The sequence below is a fragment of the Sinohyriopsis cumingii genome, chromosome 19 (genome assembly GCF_028554795.1).
Source record: "Sinohyriopsis cumingii isolate HCF-2022 chromosome 19, ASM2855479v2, whole genome shotgun sequence".
Lineage (NCBI taxonomy): Eukaryota > Metazoa > Mollusca > Bivalvia > Unionida > Unionidae > Sinohyriopsis > Sinohyriopsis cumingii.
The window spans coordinates 26,961,027-26,984,455 of record NC_142979.1 but is presented as its reverse complement, the minus strand read 5'-3'; the positions used below and the strand labels follow the sequence as shown (position 1 = coordinate 26,984,455).

Genomic DNA, 23,429 nt, shown 5'->3' with positions numbered 1-23,429 from the left:
GAGAGCACTGATGTCTGTTACGTTTAGATGACGAAAAATATCTTTTTTTTATTTTCTGCAAGCTTAGTTCTAATTAAAAGATCTTGCAAATTCTTGGGTCTTCTATAAACAAGAACTGGTTTATTTTTGTAAAGTGTTTTAAACTGTTTCTATTTGATAAGCTAAGGAGATTCCAACATTTATTAATTATAAGACCTGTATTAGGTAATGAAGGATTATACTGTATTGTGAAAGGAAGTATATTTTTCTCTACTGTACATTTTTCTGTGTTTAAAGCCTCATGTTGAGTAAGATCACAGGCTTTGCTCAGCACAGAATCAATTATGTGTAAGATAATTTCTATTTTAGAAATATGTTTTTAATTCATTCAACAAATTTCCTCAAATGACAAATCCAAGAAATTAAATATCAAGAAATATGCATTTTCTATCCAAACCACAAAATTTAAATCCCATGAATTTAAAGTGATTCAATGTAAACAGCATATAAATAGCACCTAGCAAGATAACAAGAGAAAATGATCCACCCATCCATCCTATGGGCAAAAGGAGAAAGCAACTAAAGAGGAAGCAACTCTACCAACCTTGTATCTCCCCACTGAGCCAGACATTTCATGTGAAAAGCATGATTGCACAAAATTGTCAAAATTCCATCCACAGACTCCTCCTGCAAAAGAGAAATAATTAAATAAGATTACAATTAGCAAGCCCTTGTAGCAAGCATTTTATGTGTCACAGAAATCAAGAAGTCATTAGTTCCTAACAACAGAAAGAAATTTATTATGTATTCATGCACCATTCTTGCGTGCTTCAACATTGGTTCTTTCATTTGTTTCTTGATATTTATTATTATTTTTATAACTTTCTATAATTATAAGAACTGAATTTCATATTTTACAGGATCCATGAAATCATTATGATTGAAAATCAGTTAAACTCTTTTCTTGAGATAAACCCAATCCAAAAGATTGAGATCCAGCTAATTGGTTTTCTTTTGTCTTCCTGTGTAATAGTTCACTTGTCAGGCAGAATGAGCATGCCCTTTCACAATGACCTTCATCTCTAGGTGACAAAAATGTGGAGTTAGTGCTACTGAACGGACAATCACTTCTTGGAAGAAGGGCAGAAAGATTCTACCACAGCCTGTTGTGCTGGTATTTGTGCAAATCATGATTGCCATTGGTTGATGCTGAGTAGGGATACCATCAATAAACCAAGTAAGGTCCTTCATGTTGCTGAGTTTAGTCACCATGCAGTCCAAAACTTTGATCATTTGGTCTCAATGAAAATGTCCTGGTTACCACTGGAAGACAACTGTTAATGGTAGTGTCTCATGTCCACAGTCCAGTACAGTCTTATGCGTGTTATATGGTTTATGGAAAAATATATAATCTGCCTACCATTCTTCCTTTGTTCAAATAAAATATATTAAGAATTTTGTGCATATTGACTTCCATGTAAATGTTGGAACTTCATAAGGTTATTCATTTTAATTAAAACTGCAATTTGGCAATTGAAATATTTAAGGTTTGTTCTGTTTAGTTACAAAGCCAGGTAACTCTGCTCAGTTACCATGCAAAGTAAATGACTGCCAATAGTGTAACATATTTCCAAGGTTGAGTTAGTGACAAAAAGTACTCAGTTTTTGAAAGGAAAACTTCAGAAATTAACATAATTTAGATTGTAATCAATGATATATTAAATTTAAAAAATACTAAGAAAAAGGAAATTATTATTATGAAACACTGGTAGAGAAATGCAATGACTAAAGTTAAATGACAGCAAACCCAAAAGTGAAAATTCCATAGTGCAGCTCTTTTATGTAAACCAGATATCTGAATATGTCCAGGTTTCAAGGAGTTATGTGAGCAATTGACAAAACTTTTATCACAATAATGTAAGCATCCCCAGATAAAAATGTTAGTAATGCCAAAGCAAATGAGATCACCTCATCTTTACTACTATTAGTGTAACAATTATTATCTAGTATTCTTCTTTGATCCTTTGAAATTTCACATGTCCCATGACTTTGAAGGGCATAGGGACACAGTGCACTTGAGATTCTACATGACCCATGACTTTGAAGGGCATAGGGACACAGTGAACTTGAGATTCTACATGACCCATGACTTTGAAGGGCATAGGGACACAGTGAACATGAGATTCTACATGCAACACTGAATCAGGATGTAGGACATTCTGATCAACTTAACACCACTTTGACAGAACACTTACCATTCTCTCTAGACACACTGGGCAGTTTGGGAGCTCAGTTAAACCAGGGACTGGTAGGCTTGCTCCCTGTAAACATGAAAATTAAATTTACAAATTATCTTCAAAATTTACTATAATCAAAGGCATAAGCATCATAAATTATATAACATCTGTGAGGATTTCCCAAGAAAATCATTAACACACTTTGTGTTTTTGCCTGACAGAAATTCAGTACAATTTTCCAAGAATAAAAGAAATATATCCTGGTTACTGGTACCTCATACATCTTCCATTTGAAGCTGGTGTATTCATTGCCAAAATAAATCTGAAACTAATATTTAAGTGTCTTTGCTGCAGTGCCTAACAATATAAAACAATGATCTTACCACCCAAATACACCCAACACATCAAGTTTGCCTTCTTTAGTTTTGGGGAAAGCCACGTGTTGTGGTCCTAAAATAGTATCATTTATACTCGGTGATATGTGACCTTTGATACTGAGACTCGCTTCTCCCCTAAATTGTAAACATGTTCTTTGCTCAGAACACTGTCTTCATAATATACAGCGTCTATTATACTTTTGAAGGTAAATGTTTTAGGTTCATCAAAAATCATCTTATATTTAAGTCTGGACAATGACAGCATGTGATCTCTACACTGTGCTTTGCTAAACCTCAAGTGATGTGTTGATCTGTCACAGTGACATTGTTGCTGGTTTGTTAACATCATGATATAAGTGTGTGTGTAGCAATTTGCTAGGTAACATCCATCCTTAGTTACAGGCTAAATTGCCTACCTACTGGTACACCTTGGTTCAAAATATATCACCACCATTCCTTGGGACAGCCACAATATCATGTCATGAATTATATCACCCTTCAATACATCTTGTGAAGGAATGCAGCTGTAAAGTTTTCTTATGTATCCATGTTTCACCCCATTTTCATAGAAAGGCACATAATTCACTGGTGTTCTAATCCTACACTGTCAGTTTTAAAGAAAATAAAACTTTTAAAAAGTACATAGTCCATTCATAGTAAAAATTTTAAGGCAACTGAGCAAACAGTGTGTCTATCTTTAACCATATGCAAAGCATGCTCAATGGTCTTGTGTTACTTGTCAAATGATCTGTGATTTTTCGATGAACCCCAAATTTGCTTTCCATATGTGAGTGTGATAGACCTTATTGGAAACCAAACAAAAATATAAACAATATGGACTGATATTAAGAATTCACTTTACAGTGATTTACTAAGCTTAATTGTTTCACCTAAATTTGGAAGCTTCTGACATCTCATCAATGTGAAATTCTGACTTAGTGTCATGCAATTTCTGCTAAAAGCTTGAATGGAAAGAAAACAAAGATTGCAGTACATTTTGTTGAATAGGCTCTCACCTCACATGAACATTTGGAAATAAACTCAACTCTGACATCGAGCCTTCTCAGAAAGATAAACATTTGTCTTTCTCATCTATAAACATATCATATAAAATAAAAATAATAAATAGAAACAACAAATTAGCTCCATTTGCCACCACTAGGTGGCTACCTGTATACCAATTATTTATCTAGTTTAAACTTTGCATGAAGGTGTGGGAGGGTTTTATATTAATATGATCTGGTAGTATTAATTTTTAAACATAATTTATCAAACTAAATAATTTTCTCCACTGAACACACTCCTTGATCACATCACTGTATGAAGAATAGGTAATGGCAGGATAAAATTGCAAGATCCAACTTTTACCATGGACACCTTTACAGAGAAAAACGGTTGGAATCCCTGTATTAAAGATACATGAAAGGTAAACAACTCCTTTAACATGCAGCATGATCAATGCTCACCAGATGTGAAGACAAATGAATGACATATTCGTGCCAAGAAATAACCTGGGAGAATCCAGAAAAAGCTATATACACACACCTGTTAGTAGGCTGTGCCATCATTAACTTTTCTGGTCATCGTCTGTACTGCAGCTAATGGTACCATGAGGTTCAATTCACTTTGACACTAGATCTGAGAGACTGAAGATCAAAAATGTTGACTGTGCATGACATAGCTGAAAATGTTACGAGGCATATCTGGTCCTGATTGACTTCAGATGCACTTGCACTGAGCATATCACCTACTTAAAACCAAGATGCCAGCGCTTGAGGGGTTATATTGTGTCTCCTGGCCTGTACCAGAGGAAGTGCTGTGAGGCCCCACAACTGTTCAATTTTCATAGTGCCTGAGAGCATGTACATGACTTGCGTTGACACCTCTCTTGACATATTAACTGAGGACAATGAGCAAACTGTCAACAATCACTCTGTGTCAAAGGTCTGTTCCCTGCTAGATGGATCATCTAGGCCACTAAATCTGCCAGGAATGTGTCTGACCTGTAGTGTTGAGGGCATCAGCAGAGCAAGTTCCAGACAAGGAAGCTTAGTTTGGGTGATTTCTAATATGGCCAGTATACAGAGATATAACTGGTATTGAAATGACACTATCGAGACCAAAATATGTGGCTAGGATGCAGTGGAGGCCATTTTACTGAGGTCTGGCTTAGGAAGTCTCACAGCACATAACATGTTTATGAATGTTGCCTGTCCAGAAAGACCACTTAAAGTTGGTCCCTTCAGTAGTCCCTTAACACAGGTTTGAATAGATATACAGTCAAATATGTCCTAACAGTCACCTTTTCTCAGTGGTCACTTGTTCACAATGACCATTATAATCCCCCAAATTTCCTATATAAATGTCCTGTATGGTAATGGTCATCTGCCCTCTGCAGCCAGTGGTTAGGTGTTTCCTAACTAAACATTGGTTTCCCCTTCCATAAGTGATGAATGGAGGATATCTACAGTGACTGCTAAGTCATTGCAAATGTAAGTTTTGCTTCATTTTAATAAAGGAATATCATGGGAATCAGGTGACAAACATTTCTTATCTCCTTATGAGTACAATACTTATAACTTCAGCATCTTGACAGTATAACTCAAAGGTGTCAATATGTCAAATTTGAAAGTTAGGCAGTATCATTAAGGGACAGAGTCAAATCAATTAGTCTGCTGGATAGTGGGAAAAGAAGTCATCCTATCCCAAGGAGAAATCTGCCTGTGTGACATGTATAGTTCAATATCTTTGTCTATTCACCTGTGAATTAAAGTGATCTCTAAAAAAGAAAGTTTGTCTTTGAGAAGAGATGTTAGTCACATACATCTTGATTAGGGTCATTCAATATTAGAAACTTTTCTGTTAAGTCAGGAGAAATTTTGGCTCATGGGTCATAAAGAAAAGCCAATTTCAGCTTCTTGGGATTTCCTATTCATCACAGGCTACTCACATAAAACTACCATCTTTTGATCTAGGTGAGCTGAGAAACTAGCTTTACTATTAAAGCATAAGCAACTGGCTTTACTATTAAAGCATGAGTAACTGGCTTTACTATTAAGGCATGAGTAACTGACTTTAATATTAAAGCACGAGCAACTGGTTTTACTATTAAAGCATGAGCAACTGGTTTTACTATTAAAGCATGAGGAACTGACTACTATTAAAGCATGAGCAACTGGCTTTACTATCAAAGCATGAGGAACTGGCTTTACTATTAAAGCATGAGCAACTGGTTTTACTATTAAAGCATGAGTAACTGGATTTACTATTAAAGCATGAGGAACTGACTACTATTAAAGCATGAGCAACTGGCTTTACTATCAAAGCATGAGGAACTGGCTTTACTATTAAAGCATGAGCAACTGGTTTTACTATTAAAGCATGAGTAACTGGATTTACTATTAAAGCATGAGTAACTGGCTTTACTATTAAAGCATGAGCAACTGGTTTTACTATTAAAGCATGAGGAACTGACTACTATTAAAGCATGAGCAACTGGCTTTACTATCAAAGCAAGAGGAACTGGCTTTACTATTAAAGCATGAGCAACTGGTTTTACTATTAAAGCATGAGTAACTGGATTTACTATTAAAGCATGAGTAACTGGCTTTACTATTAAGGCATGAGTAACTGGCTTTACTATTAAAGCATGAGTAACTGGCTTTACTATTAAAGCATGAGTAACTGGCTTTACTATTAAAGCATGAGCAACTGGCTTTACTATTAAAGCATGAGTAACTGGCTTTACTATTAAAGCATGAGCAACTGGCTTTACTATTAAAGCATGAGTAACTGGTTTTACTATTAAAGCATGAGTAACTGGCTTTACTATTAAAGCACGAGTAACTGGCTTTACTATTAAAGCATGAGTAACTGGATTTACTATTAAAGCATGAGTAACTGGCTTTACTATTAAAGCACGAGTAACTGGCTTTACTATTAAAGCATGAGTAACTGGATTTACTATTAAAGCATGAGTAACTGGCTTTACTATTAAAGCATGAGTAACTGGTTTTACTATTAAAGCATGAGCAACTGGCTTTACTATTAAAGCATGAGTAACTGGCTTTACTATTAAAGCATGAGCAACTGGCTTTACTATTAATGCATGAGCAACTATTTCAAGCAAAAACTTGTACAAACTGGCCGACAAAAGAGCAAACCGTTTTGCAGTCACATGTAAGCTGACATTAGCGAAATTATTGCTTTGTCAAGGTGCAAAACACAAAGTGCAATATCTGTTTATTTAAAATCAGTGGTGATTTAATTTATAGGATGGATTATAGTGAGTAGAATTCAATAATCCTGTGAGGAACATAAATTTGGAAGAGAACAAGATATATGCATATTTTATGATTTTGATTAATAGTGCACAAAAAACAATATTCGTAATAATAATAATAATAATAATAATAATCATAATAATATTCAGTGCATAATATTTGTTAAAAAAACAAACTTGAATCTGTGTACAGAGATTACCTGTAAAGAACAGCCAGTTTTCCTATTGGTGGTCACTGTTAAAAAATTTGACTGTGTGTGTATGCATATGCATATATATATATATATATATATATATATATATATATATATATATATATATATATATATATATGAGTGCATATATATTAGAGAAAGAGTCACAAACCTCAGATTCTTTTAGAATTTCTACTTTGGCTATATACACCATGTGGCAGACATCATTCTCTATTGAATTGTAGTATGCATTGTTGTAATTGCTGAAGAATTCATCGGCAAATTTCTGAAAATGAGAATTGATGATCCAATGGGTTTTGGAATGAAGTAATGGCACATTCAGATAAATGAAGAACACGCAATAAAGATCAACACAAAAGCTGACTACCCATTCTAAATATATCTACAACATAATTGCCAATCCCTTACCTGCTTAATAACTGATTACTATCCCTATCCTATCCAAACCGGCCATGACCAAAATTCTGACACATCCTCCTGCTGCTACTGTATTTATAAAGTTTAATCAACAAATAATTTTAAACTGTCAATGTGGTGGTAGGGCTTAATGGCATGTCAGCACAATACTGGCTATAATGTGCTGATTATAAGAAAGTTCTAACAATATAAATATAAAAAAATGGAAGAATAAAAAAAAGCTAGATAATGCCATGAATAAAAATTCTAAACAAGAAAAGCTACAAGGTGAAGATGTTTAATCCTGTAAAAGCTATATGAAATAAGAGATTAAGTATGGTGAAAGTATAAAATTTGAAATGAGCAGGTGGAATATTCCATTTGGAAATAGGTGACTGCAGGGCAGCTTTGGCCGCTTTATCTGCACCCTTCCTAAAAACATAGTCTCATTTTTATATAAACTGCATTTCCTCAAAAAGTCCAAGATTTTAACTGATGGTACATCTCTGAGAAGTTTCTAGAGAGTTCAATAAAAAAAATTAGCTCATCGGATGCAAGTCAATATACTTGACAAAAATGTGTTCCACTGTCAGTGGACAATGATAAAGCATATATTCTGGTTGAGCATTATACGTCAGGAGGCATGGCACTCATCCCCACAATTTGTTTTATATTATGGATGCCATGTCACTCTCCAAAAGTGGATCTGATATCCTTATGTTTGTGAAATTTTCTTTCTGCAATTTTTGCAACAAATTATTTCTAATCTAGTTGATGATGAATTTACATGCCAAAAGAAGGAATGAAATGTGGTTTCTGAGTGTACAATTATTGGTTAATTTTCCTCAACATAGAAGCTCTCTAATGAGGAGGTTCTAAATGCTCCTTGACCAAAGGCCCTGACTGTGTATAGGATCAAGCATCTGCAGGTAAGATTTACAAACTGATCCATACACAATCATGCCATGGTCAAATTTGGACCTTACTACAGTCCTGTACAGCCAGCGAAGACCTTCTGGTCTGCTCCTTAATTTATGATTGCCATGACTCCTGATAAATCAAAGAAAAAAGTTAGTTTACAGTTAAAAAAATTCTACAAATTTTAGTCTTCTCCACTTCTGGGATAAGAGAATTGTCAAGATAGAGTATGGGGTCACTGTGAATTCTATCTAATCAGCATAGTCTGGGGTCATTGTGAATTCTATCTAATCAGCATAGTCTGGGGTCACTGTGAATTCTATCTAATCAGCACAGTCTGGGGTCACTGTGAATTCTATCTAATCAACATAGTCTGGGGTCACTGTGAATTCTATCTAATCAGCACAGTCTGGGGTCACTGTGAATTCTATCTAATCAGCATACTCTGGGGTCACTGTGAATTCTATCTAATCAGCACAGTCTGGGGTCACTGTGAATTCTATCTAATCAGCACAGTCTGGGGTCACTGTGAATTCTATCTAATCAGCATACTCTGGGGTCACTGTGAATTCTATCTAATCAGCACAGTCTGGGGTCACTGTGAATTCTATCTAATCAGCATACTCTGGGGTCACTGTGAATTCTATCTAATCAGCACAGTCTGGGGTCACTGTGAATTCTATCTAATCAACATAGTCTGAGGTCACTGTGAATTCTATCTAATCAGCATAGTCTGGGGTCACTGTGAATTCTATCTAATTAGCATACTCTGGGGTCACTGTGAATTCTATCTAATCAGCATAGTCTGGGGTCACTGTGAATTCTATCTAATCAGCACAGTCTGGGGTCACTGTGAATTCTATCTAATCAACATAGTCTGAGGTCACTGTGAATTCTATCTAATCAGCATAGTCTGGGGTCACTGTTAATTCTATTTAATCAGCATAGTCTGTCACTGAATTCTATCTAATCAGCATAGTCTGGGGTCACTGTGAATTCTATCTAATCAGCATAGTCTGTGTCAATGAATTCTATCTAATCAGCAGAATATGTGGTCACTGTGAATTCTATCTAATCAGCATACTCTGGGGTCACTGTGAATTCTATCTAATCAGCATAGTCTAGGGTCACTGTGAATTCTATCTAATCAGCATACTCTGGGGTCACTGTTAATTCTATCTAATCAGCATAGTCTGGGGTCACTGTGAATTCTATCTGATCAGCATAGTCTGTGTCAATGAATTCTATCTAATCAGCAGAATATGTGGTGACTGTGAATTCTATCTAATCAGCATACTCTGGGGTCACTGTGAATTCTATCTAATCAGCATAGTCTGGGGTCACTGTGAATTCTATCTAATCAGCATAGTCTGGGGTCACTGTTAATTCTATCTAATCAGCATAGTCTGGGGTCACTGTGAATTCTATCTAATCAGCATAGTCTGTGTCAATGAATTCTATCTAATCAGCAGAATCTGTGGTCACTGTGAATTCTGTCTAATCAGCATACTCTGGGGTCACTGTGAATTCTATCTAATCAGCATAGTCTGGGGTCACTGTGAATTCTATCTAATCAGCATAGTCTGGGGTCACTGTTAATTCTATCTAATCAGCGTAGTCTGGGGTCACTGTGAATTCTATCTAATCAGCATAGTCTGGGATCACTGTGAATTCTATCTAATCAGCATAGTCTGGGGTCAGTGTGAGTTCTGTCTAATCAGCATAGTCTGGGGTCACTGTGAATTCTGTCTAATCAGCATAGTCTGGGGTCACTGAATTCTATCTCATCAGCATAGTCTGTGTCACTGTGAATTCTATCTCATCAGCATAGTCTGGGGTCACTGTTAATTCTATCTCATCAGCATAGTCTGTGTCACTGTGAATTCTATCTCATCAGCATAGTCTGGGGTCACTTAATTCTATCTAATCAGCATAAGTACATACAGTTTAGATTTTGATAATTTGAACCTGTTTTCTTTTCTGCCCATTTCTGAACTCTTTTTAAGCTCATTTAGCTGCTAAATAGTATGCATACTCTTTCAACTATGGTAGATACAAAAGTTGGTGAAATATAATGAACAGTCAGTTCCTAGATTAGGGCATTTCAATATGTCATTCATTTTTTATCTTGGAAAGGGTGACTGACAATATGCTGTCATAGCTGCCAACCTTCCAGGCTCACAATTAGTGAAAATAGGGATAAAAAGTCGTGAATTTGGACATGAATTCGTGAAAAAAACCATGACAATAACTCCATCCACTCTGACCACTCCGACCGTCAATACTACACTATATCAAGTTCGCAAAATAAATATAAAACACTACACATATGCAGAAATATTTATTTATCAAGACATTATACTGTGGCAGACTTGAACTTCCTCAACTGCTTGATCGTAAATTTGTTTTCTAAACAGTTCCGACTTATTGCCTGCAGGTTGATCTTGGGGACTAAAATTGCTGACAAATTTTCTGCAGCTAAGGAGGCCCTAAAGTCTGTCTTAATTTGCCTCACTAAAGAAAATATTCTTACGCTGTCACTGTTGCTGTGAGTAATGCACAGGAACTGCAGCATTTTCGGTTCTTCCACAGGAAAAAAAGCGATTTTCGAGTCCGGGAACATTTGTCAGAACAAATGTTTAGCATGGTCTCCAGCTGATAAAGGTAGATTGCGTTCGACAAGAAAACTCACAAATAATGCTTCAGCGTTGGTAGCCTGCAGGTCTGCCGCAAATGGTTTAAAATATTCCAGAGATGAAATCTGCGAATTCTTAATTTTCCCAACTTCTACGTGTTTTTTTGCAACCGACATTCTTCCTCACATCGTCTCTGCGATGACACACTGAGCGCAAGAAGCATGAATGAATATCAATGTTTAATGGCAGAATGCACGGCCAATTTTTGATATATTCCAAATTAAACTTCACTTTTTGAGTAATACATTTCTTTTTCCTTGGTGGTGAAGACAATTTCAAAATCTTACATGCGAGGCAGAACGGTAACTCAAATCAGTGTTTTGACGCATGCGCGGAGCAAATTTCCGGTTAGGCCCCAGTTTCTCTCAAAAGCATTTGTAAAACTACTCTTATACATATAGATTAAAAGAGGCTAAAATGCTTGTTACTGGGCCAACTGTACTAATCGGCTGTAGATCTACTAATATCGTGACCAGCAGTACCGGACCGTTTCGGCAACTGCGAATATCACGACTAGCGCTTAACGGGAAATCGGTTATTTTATTAAAGATTTAAAATAATTGAGGATTGGAAAATTCGTGAATTTTTGGCTTACGGCGTGAATCCGTGAATCGCTGAAAAAGTCGTGAAATTCACACCAAATTCGTGAGGGTTGGCAGCTATGTGCTGTCCTCAGATAAACCTGCATCTTGAAGACAGCCTTTGGTGAGGGAGGTACTTACCTCAACTCAGAAGTTTCCATCTTTCAAACAAGGGCTATAAATATAGGTAGGTGTCCCTTTAAACTTACCGTATTTCATGTTATTTTTCATACACGAAAAAATAATTATTAATTTCATTGTACGAAAAATTATAGTTAAAATAAAAAATTATCATCTGGTGGTACGAAAAGTAAAGGGATCGTACCTGAACAAGTTCTATGGAACAAACGCTACTTGACAACCTAACGGTACAAATGTACAATAAGTAAACGTATATTTTCAGTCTCATTCTGCTCTCAACTCAAGACTCTATTTCAAATAAAAATGCAATTACTCCGAGATTTTTGCAGTTATTAGTGAACAAGAGAGAAAGAGAGAGAGAGAGAGAAAGGATTATGTCTCAGTGTGCAAGCTTGGAAGTGCTACAATTCTACTGTATTATGACATCACACACATCTATGGAAGGGCTGCAATTCTATTGCATTATGGTGTCAGACACATTAATGGAAGTGGGGGAAGTACATGACTTTTGGGAGTTTTCCCTGCCATGGTATAGGGGGCTCTCCATTGTCCATACTCTCCAGACTTATTAAATTACTTGATAGGATCATCAGATCATTTCGATATTCTAGTAGATTCTTTAACTGGCAAATTGTGTGAGTTAACTCTTGAATTATTAGTGGTGGTCTAGTGACCCAACACTGGCTATCTGCTGATGTCACTACTGCAGCTGGTGTGGGAGCTGACTACTAGTGCCTGATGCTGCTCCAGTTAAATAATAATATATTAGCTGATGATTTGGGGATATGTGCCAACTGATTTTAGTTATTTTCGTCATAACTGATTTTATACACTCAACCCATGCACATATAAAATATATAAATACCTTTCTGACAGACTGGATAAATGATGATAATTCAATGTCACTGCCAACACTTCCTAAATCAATATAATAAATTTTGTCCTCTGAAAAACCTTAAAAGTATTATTCAAATTGCTAGCAAACACCATTATTTCCACTGTCAACAAATGCATTACCTATCAAGTGGTACAAAACTCCTAAAAAAATCTCCACGTTCAATAGTCTAATTTAGTATACATCTTTCACAGCAACAACCATCATTTGTAAAATCTATTTTAATTGGTTCATTGTCCTTTGACCACCAACTATTGATGAATAAGATGGTTTGTAACATGAACATACAGGGTGTATCAGTCTGTCACTGAGGTTTAGAGCACATAACGAACAAGCAAAAATATCTGATACATTAGATAACAGTGCTTGTTTACAAGTGGATTTATCAGTCATTGCAGACAAAAGGCACATGTATGGAGCAGATATACATGTCAGTGTTAGGAAAAGAGTTAAAGTGTACATTAAGTGGGGGTATGGTTCTCTGTGCTGGATCTAACCAGTTTCGTGCTAATATAACTTGATATCTTACACGTCTAACAATTTCTATGACCACTGGGATTTGAGGTTTGGCACTTTTTTGTTGGCTGGATTTAACTATTTTTTCATCTGTAACATTGGGTTTCTTATTTGCAACACTGTTGCATTGACTGTTTGCATGACCTGCTTCCCTTGGTTTGGGTGGCATCGAGACTGCAAACTTGCATTGACCTTCTGACCATGCAATATGTCAGTGTGGGTAGTATTTGTGAAAGGTTTCTTCTCCACTTTAGCCATGGTGGCATAGGATCTGCCTAAAGTGTTAAGTGGAACTGTGGCTTCCACAAATTTCCTGGCCTTGGGCAAGCTCTTGCCTTTCTCCTGTTTCATGCATTATATGTCCTTCTGAAGTTTTCACTTTAAGCAGTATCTAAAGAAGTAGAATGTTATCCCGAGCAATTTGCACAATAGACTTCCTCTTTACAGGACAATACATCATGACCCTCCTGCCCTCTTTTGGGACTGAATGCTTTACTCCTGTAGTCATCTTTGTGGTTGCCATACTTTTGGTGGTTTAAGTACCACAATGGGTTAGGGATGAATGAGTAAACAGGTAAAACAGGTAAATTCAAAAACAAAATGAGCTTAGTTTACAACCCATGAGCCCACAAAACAAATTAAGGTTCTGTGTGTCTTCAGTTACTGTTTGATAATGGAAACTAAGTTTATTTTGTCAAAATCACATTTTTTTTCAGATGCACATACAGCTCTACAGTGATGAGACTAGATAAGCAGTCAAAATCTGTTTTCAGAAAGTTGGCAATGATAAGACAAGATAAGCAGTTAAATCCTGTTTTCAGAAAGTTGACAATGATAAAACAAGATAAACAGTCAAATCCTGTTTTCAGAAATTTGGCAATGATAAAACAAAATAAGCAGTCAAATCCTGTTTTCAGAAATTTGGCAATGATAAGACAAGATAAACAGTCAAATCCTGTTTTCAGAAAGTTGGCAATGATAAGACAAGATAAACAGTCAAATCCTGTTTTCAGAAAGTTGGCAATGATAAGACAAGATAAGCAGTCAAATCCTGTTTTCAGAAAGTTGGCAATGATAAAACAAGATAACAGTCAAATCCTGTTTTCAGAAAGTTGGCAATGATAAAACAAGATAAACAGTCAAATCCTCTTTTCAGAAAGTTGGCAATGATAAGACAAGATAAACAGTCAAATCCTGTTTTCAGAAAGTTGGCAATGATAAGACAAGATAAGCAGTCAAATCCTGTTTTCAGAAAGTTGGCAATGATAAAACAAGATAAACAGTCAAATCCTCTTTTCAGAAAGTTGGCAATGATAAAACAAGATAAACAGTCAAATCCTGTTTTCAGAAAGTTGGCAATGATAAAACAAGATAAACAGTCAAATCCTCTTTTCAGAAAGTTGGCAATGATAAGACAAGATAAACAGTCAAATCCTGCTTTCAAAAAGTTGGCAAATACCTTGCTTGTAATCAGAAATAGCCATGACATGTTACATGCATGATCCAAAAATTGATGAAAATTGATAGAACCATGTTTCAGTAATTTTTAGGTGTCTGACAGTGATAAAATGAATAATAACTGTTTAAAACCAAATTACTCACTTGTAAATAGCAAACTTTAAATCCTATAGTATAGAAGACTATGTTAATACCTCCACTGTGAATTATACCAAAACCTCCACCTGGTCATATGCTGGTCACATATATAGGAACTGGATTCAATGGATTATAAACGCATTTATTTCATTTTTTTAATTGCAAGGAAACCTCTATTTCTCTTGTGTTTTATATATTAGGAATTTTTAAGTATCTTAATGTAATTTAGTTTGTTATTAGTCTTATAAAAGTTTTGGTACAGGACCACCTAACTGAATAAATGACTGGCTTTATTTAGGTTTTTAGTCTCATACACAAAGTTTTTCAAGATGATCTCTTTCACTTCCACTTTACAGTTTCTCTCCTTTAATAAAGGGTGGCACATTCTTCTATTGCTTTTAAAGTTGAGCTTTTTATTTACAGGTGAGTAATGAGGTTTTCAACAAATGTTATTCATTATATCAGTGTCAGGAAGCTAATTGTTCAACAAGATTCTCTCACTTTTTGATAATTTGTTTTATTGGCCAATGAAATGTAATATTTGCAATGTTTTTGGACAGAAAAAAGTTATTTTTTTGCCATCCATAGACAGGCAGAAAATATGGTATTCAAGTATCCCCAACTGATTCTCTCACCATCATTTTGGAGCAGATTAAATTTAAGATCTGAAATACTTAAAACACATAATAAATTCTAAGAAGCGATCAATGCCACTTTAAAAAATATAATCTGTCCCTGAAAGTGGTCATTGATGATGACTTTAACCCCAAGATTGCATAGGCCAGACTACACACCAATGTCTGGAACAGAAGAGGCATTAGTCTACAGACAAAGCTGAACATATACAGTACTCCCTACACTACTACATGCCTGCAAAACCTGGACAGTGTACCAGCACCATACAAAGAAGTAGAACCACTTCCACACAAGACTCTTCAACATCAAGTAGCAAGACAGGATCCTGGTTACTGAGGTCCTTGCCCAAGCACAGTATCTACTCTATCCTGACGCAGTCACAGCTGCGATGGGCAGGACATGTAGCTCACATGTCAGACTACTGACTTCCAAAAAGACTCTTTTTATGGTGAGCTAGAACAAGGAAAATACTCCAAAGGAGGCCAGAGAAAATGCTGTAAGGACACCTTGAAGAGGTCATTGAAGGATTTTGGCATAAACATGGCCATGTGGGAGCAGATTCCTCTCAAATATTGGATGATTAAAGTACTCCTCATCAACTCAACAGACGAACTAACACACTTCTGAAACTTGCAACTGTCCAAGATCTTGATGATATAGGCCCATAATCCAATTTTGATGAAAATCAGATAAGAAGTACAGCTTCCAAAGTGAAAACAAGCTCAGCCAATCACACACAAAATCACCTCATAAACATATATGGATCCTACTCATTACTGACTATCTATTATCTCAATAAGCATGTATTCCAAATTTAATCAAAATCAGACCAGAAATGTAGCATGTATTCCAAGTTTAATCAAAATCAGACCAGAAATGTAGCATGTATTCCAAGTTTAATCAAAATCAGACCAGAAATGTAGCATGTATTCCAAGTTTAATCAAAATCAGACCAGAAATGTGGCCTCCAGAATGGTAATAAGCTCAGCTAATCAAATGCAGGATCACCTAAGGAGTATGCCTGGATTTCACTCATTAATGAACTGATCCAAAATCTTAATGATATAAGCATACTATTTTTAGACATGTGTCATGCAGTATGAAGCACAGCAGTATGGAAAAATACTGCATGATTCTGACAAAGTAAAGTTTATGAAGGAAAAAATGAGCTCATAAGAATCCATGCTGCATCAAAATCTGATCTGAAATGTGGTATCCAGAGTATTGACAATCTCACTTATCTGAGACCATAACAATATAAACATACATTCCAAATTGTATTAAAAACCTCACCTCCAGAGGAGTATCAAGATTAACCAAACACCTCATTAATATACAAGGATGTCATTTGTTACTTAATGTATCTGAAATTTTGATAATATTAACAAATATTCCAAGTCTGATTTAAACTGGATAAGAAATATGGTCTCCAGAGTAGTTACAAGCAATTGTTGATGTATAGACACAAGACATACAATTCATAATGGATGCATGGCCATAACATAAGTCAATGTGACATTTTGGCCAAGTCAGCTAAAAACAGTCCTTCTGACACCTATTATTTCTGCCACTGAGTCACTCTGGAATATCCCTTACAATATCAATGTATGTTTTTTTTAAATGAAAATTGATGCCCCATTCTTACCTGACTGATAAACTTGATCAGCACCATGTATTGATTAGGGGTTGAATCCCGGATTATTTTCAGGTATTCTATACTTGGTCTGCAGAAAGAGATCATAAAGGGTCACAATATATTAACAAATTATATTCTCTGAACTTTTCCAAACCTTCAAATGGATTGAAGTTATATATGTATAGCACATCTTGATAACATTTATCTCAGTGTAACAAAGCTATGTGCAAAACTTTGTCAATCACAATGTATTCAAACTAATAATTGGTAACTGTTCTGTTATGCAAAAAATATGTGTTGTTCCAGTTCCAGTAACCTGGCATGCCCTATTCTAATGGCCATGACTTCTATCACTTTTCATCACATATGTCACACATACAAAATTGGTATAAACCATGACAGTTTTTCACATAACTTGTAACTTAGATTAGAAATTATGACAAGAACCAAAACAAGCTGGATTTAAAAAAAAACAAAATTAGTACCAAGTTTCCTATCTTATTGTTTTTTTTACAACTTTACCAGAACACCATGTTTTATTTTGCCTTTACTGATGGCTAATACATGTAGTTACATGTCCAGAATGTACAAAATCCAAGATGATTCATGTGGGTTTTTAGGCTGGAGAGTCAATATACCTGATAAAAACAAGCAGTTTTACTTTTTTAAATACCTAAAACAATGCGGTCTTCCAACAGACCAGTTTCACAATACCTGAAAATAATGCTCTCGGTTTATCTCACAAAATCTTGAAATTCCGAAATGAGGTGGTAACTGTTTGGAGAATTACAAACAAGCAAAATGTCAGAATGTGAGAAGTATATCGATTATAGCCAAGAGTATTTACAGTGTTTAACTGTCAAGCAATTAAAGAAAACTTAAATCTCATTAGTGTCAGTGGTCAAACAGCCATGCTAGTATCGCATACCTACTCCCTAATTTGAAGGAAAAAGTACACTTTGCAGTTTTAAAAAAAGAATGTTATTTTAAATGAAAATAATAAAACAATAAAATAACGAAACTATAGAATAATGTTATTTTACATCAAAATAACAAAACTATATGTTATTTTACATTACAATACTGAAACTATCCAATAATGTTATGTAATTAAAATACCAGAACTACAGTATAATGTTATTTAAATTAAAATATCCAAACTATAAAATAATGTTATTTTAAATTAAAATACCCAAACTACAGAATAATGTTATTCTAACTTAAAATTGTTTAGATAATTGTCACACTTAGATCCAGGATTCTGAAAATTGGTTTATGTACAAACTTTGGGGGTTCGAAACTAACACAAGTCCATTAGTCAGAGACTAGTAGATTTCACTACAGATTAAACTTGGTAAAAGTCTAATGGGACTAAGGGAAATTTTATATTAAATTAAAGTTCAACAGATAGGTGGGGGGGGGATGCTGCCTTCTGAATCTGCAAGGATAGTGATTGTTTTTCCACTGATTTTAGTTAAAGTTTATTTAAACTACATACCTCAAAATATGCTTTGATAGCTTAACTGTATATACCTCTAGAAGATGACTTGACAAATATTATTAAAACTTAAAAAGAACTTGCTTAAATTGGTTTGATATTTTTCATCTGCCTGGCTGTGTATGATATTTTGATATTTTTTTATAAATATATTAGGGAATATCATGGGTGCTTGCTCATAGACTCACCCATCCAATGGATTTCCCCTTGAAACATGTTTTGGCCTACATTTGTAAAACTTAATAGCTGACCACTATGTTTGGTCCCTCCTCCTGAAAATAATTCTATGGGCACCTCTTTGGGAATAGGTTGAATATTTTTATTATTATTATTGTTATTATTATTATCATTTTACATATTCTAAATGCTAATTATTTTATCAGTGCCCCAAGTGGCCGAGTGGTCTAAAGCGCTCTCCGTTATGGATCACTGCCATCTCACCTCTGTCTGCGTGGGTTCGAGTCTAAGATTCAGCCAATGTGGGTATGTGAGAAAGCTTGCCAGTAGCTTCTCGTGGGTCGGTGGTTCTTCCTAGGGTTTTCCTGGGTTCTTCCTCCACCATTAATACTGGCCACCATATATAGCCTATCGTGTGCTGAAAAAATGGCGTTAAACCCCACAACAACATTATTTTATCAACATTTTAAGTACATGTACATGATGTCATTCTATTATTCAGACATTCCAATGCCAATCTCCCACCTCCTCCAAGTCAATATAAAGAACATTCACCCTGCAGTGATAGCCTCATTTTGATTTTTAGTGATCGACATCAGGAATGACAACTCATCCAAAAAGCATATCCTTAAAGGGGTCCATTAAGCCACTGTTACTGATATAACTGATAAATTTTTTACATGTATTATGGTCAGTAACATGAAACTGGAATATTTCTACCAGAAAACACCATGCTTGCCTGTGTAAAAATGTACACTAGCAGCATAAAACCAGATATACTGGCATTTTATGTGATGGCACACTGTGGGTTATTATATGTCCCAAATATTCAAAATGGGAGGAAATCGCATCATATTTTCCCATATTTCCCCACATATAAGACTGTTAAGAGGTATATATCATCGACAAGAATAACCATCACAACATTTTACGTTATCATGTTATCCAACTAGTCTGAATTACTCCAAAGTGTTATGAATGAAATTATGAATGAGTTGAGTAAAGAATAGAGCATGTTTATATTAATGGTTCTATTTGTTCCTTATAGTAATGTTAAGAGACTTGATATCTGGTGCTAATTACGAAATTCAGAATACCTTATATACTCACTTATTAGACAAGTCCAACTGCAAAGTGGACAGATCCAGATCTGCCATCACACAAGGCACCAGCAGATCGGGGTCTATGCTGGTTGTTACAAGTAATAAAAAGAACAAACAATGTTGACCCTGATCTGCCATCACAGAATATAACAGCAGATTAGGGCCTATGTTGTTTGTAGTTGGACTCGACTAATAAGTGAGTATAATGTTATAGCATGTATAATGTCGGATGTCTCTGGTGGACTAATTGTTTTGGTACTGTTGATTTACAACCTCATATGCCACATGTTAAAACAATTCAACCAAATCAGATATCAGACAGTACACACACAATAATGTACAATTATTATCTTCACTTGAAATCATATCCATAATGAATGCATAGAGCCTGAGCTGCAAATCTAAATCTGTGCTAATTACCATTGAGCATGTATTGTATTGGAGAAAATATGGCACCTCCCAGTGTACTAGTTCCAGTTTAAAAAAACAAAAAACAATCCATCTGAGATAATAAAAAAATATAGAATTCAAAACATTAAAAACTTTGGTCAAAAAGATTTGACACAACTGCTATGATGTCATGAAAGTCTAAGCAGGTCATGTATATACACATGGAAAAAAGTGAACCAAATTTCATTTGCCTACCTCAAGTTGCTTTTACTTGACTGTGCTTACAATGTTTTTGACACTACACCAAAATAATGACATCAAGAAAGGTTTAAAATGTGTAAAAAAGATTTTAAAAACTTCTGTACTGGCAAAAAAATTAATCAGGTAATCCACCTATGAAAACAAATATGCCTATCAGCTGTCTACCTCAAGTGTGTTTTGCTTATACTTGCTAACAAATTGTTGTCAAAACAATTCTACATCAAGAAGTTAAAAAGTGTAAACATTTCTAATGGCTCAAAAATCTGAGTCATCTACATATGCATACAAATAAACAAGCCATATCTGATTTGTCTAACTTAAGTGTTTTTTGTGCAAATTTGCTAATAAGCTTCTCTGGATGAATGGACAGATGGATGGATGAATAGATAATATCAAATCAAGATGTGGACATTTCAAGCAGCTATGGCATAAAGAAGGGCAAAGCCATGTTAAATATCAATAAGTAAAAATTTAACTTGACAATGAACTTTGTTGGATAGTTATTCATCTTTAAGATGTGCACCCTATTATTTATCTCTGTCAATGTTTTGGTTTAAATAACATTATCAACTGGCTTATTATGGAATATACTCACGCTACTGGAGCAGTGAACTTGAGAAGATCATGTAAAGTGTAAACTGCTGGTACAGCTAGAAGGCAGATCAACTCGCTGCGCCTTGCATCCTCAGCTAATGATGTCATTTGACTAGAAAGAAAAATGGTAATTTATGTTCAAAGGAATAGGGGCTGCTGCTATTATTACTTTTGTCACAAATTGGCTAAATCCATGTGGATTAGTAGTAAATACAAGAGTATGGACACAAAACAAATGGATAAATTATTTATACATAACACTCAATATTAACTTGTGTCTCACTACATGTCTACAGTAACTTTCACGAATAGCCACAAAATCCACAAATAAGGATTGTTGTAGTAGCCTCAAGCTGCCATGGTTCACCCCTTAATGACAGTCTGGTGCAACATGTTTTTAAGTCTAAAATGGCACACCAACCATGGACATGCACAAAGTTAGGATGGTCTAGCTTTAAATATCAGTGTTGATTCTCAAATAGGTCATGTGGGTAAGGTGAGAAGTGTCCTTCCTTGTATATTATATTGTACATCTATGACACGTAAATTGTAAGCAGCCATATGAGCCCCTGTGATGATGAACAAATGTGCACACAATACAAGCAGTGAAGTGTAATCTTTATTATGTGTCTCAAACTGAACTAGGAATACCTTTTATAAAACTGGTACCCTGTTGTTCATTTTGTTACCTGGGTTATTCTTAACGGGTGGGTACCCGAGTATCCAGGTATATGGTGGCATCTTTAATGCTGGCCATATTTTCATTTGTTTTTATTGAACCCCAACTGTCTAATCAATTTTGTGCTCAAAACTATCATTTTAGCCAGAGAACTACAAATGGTACTACCTGTGAAGTTAATTCAATAGATCTCATGCAATGATGCAAAACTTTATTTGCCTAATCAAATCGCACTGACCTTGGACTTTGACCTCTAGATGTAAAACAAAGCAATAAGCTTCTTAATATAAGAGCAACATAACTCAAGAAACCATTTGATTTTTATAACATGGTGACATTGACCTCTGGCCTCCAAATCAATAGGCTTCTTTATATTTCATAAAGATAATAAACCTTCAAAAAGTCAGATTAAGTTCTGTCAGGAACAACATTAATTGTTGAACTATTATTAGTGAAAGTGACCTTTATTGTTGACCTCCCAAATCGACAGAAATCACTGCCACCTTTAAGGCAAGCTATACACAGTTTGATTTGGTGCTATAAGACAGAGCAATAACTGGAATTTGGTGGTGGCCTGGTGGTTAGCACACTGGCTTCAAGCATCACAACTCACAGAATTCTGAATCATAGTGAGACATAATAATGAGTGTCTGAACATTTCCATTAGCATCATTCAAAGGTAGGACACTAAACTGGTTCTACCCATACAACAGACAACATGCATACCTGCAATACACAATATACAAGTGTGTGAATGTAATTGGTTAATAGATAGGCAGATAGATAGATAGATATATATATATATATATATATATATATATATATACTGAAATCATTCTGGTGCATGTAGAGTCAAATATAGATCTGATGGTAGGAAATGAACCCACACCCTACTGGTCATAATGACAACCAGAGAGCCACTGTGGCTAACCCATTATTGCAGATATACCATTTTTCAAAGGTCAGCCACATTGACCCTGCAAATGGCTCTCTGACCCAACTCCCCAAAAGAACAGGGTTCAATGTCTCCAAAACAGCAACTCAAATGCAAAGTTCAGTGAAGGTATGCTAAGCAAAACTCATGTTATTGTACAGAAACCAGCTAGATTGGTTGGTTACAGTAACACTTTAGATTTGACCTTTTGGCCCCCACATCTACAGGATTCTCTGCCTCTTTCAGAGTAACCAATCTGCAAAGTTTATGCAGGTATGTGAAACTGAATGCAAGTTATTGAACTGAAATTTAACAGATGGAAAGTCAGAGAGACAGATAGACAGAGTCTGTATTATTGTGGGCATATAAAAACTAGACACAATAATTTTTATGTTAATATGATTTTACATTAATCTGTTAAAAATGGAACTTGAAAGATTAAACAAAAGCAATCAATGTTGTACATGACAACAATTTCCCACTGAGGCTGGTTACTAAATATTAAATAACTGATAGCTGTATTATCCAAGTGATGATGCACTCAACACTTATTTTGTCACATCAAATTGGTTTATCACCTGTTAACCTACACCAGTGGAAGGGTTATCTGTTCACACAGCCTTAATTAAAATACAGGAATGGTAACCTTGCACCAAAATATTGCAGAAATGACTATTCTGAATTTGCTCAAA

At 35.3% G+C, this 23,429-nt stretch overlaps 1 protein-coding gene across 3 annotated transcripts in view; it reads right to left on the bottom strand.

Annotated features, from left to right (window-relative positions):
* LOC149775330 (BRCA1-associated protein-like) overlaps positions 1–23,429 on the bottom strand; it is a 66,094-nt gene that overhangs the window by 31,421 nt on the left and 11,244 nt on the right. For all 3 annotated transcript variants that reach the window (XM_089944458.1, XM_089944459.1, XM_089944460.1), the window contains 5 exons: positions 21,126–21,236; positions 17,111–17,189; positions 7,242–7,355; positions 2,235–2,300; positions 584–666 (listed from right to left, as the gene is read on the bottom strand). In XM_089944458.1, coding sequence (XP_089800584.1) covers positions 584–666; positions 2,235–2,300; positions 7,242–7,355; positions 17,111–17,189; positions 21,126–21,236 — 453 coding nt within the window. The remainder of the gene's footprint in view (positions 1–583; positions 667–2,234; positions 2,301–7,241; positions 7,356–17,110; positions 17,190–21,125; positions 21,237–23,429) is intronic.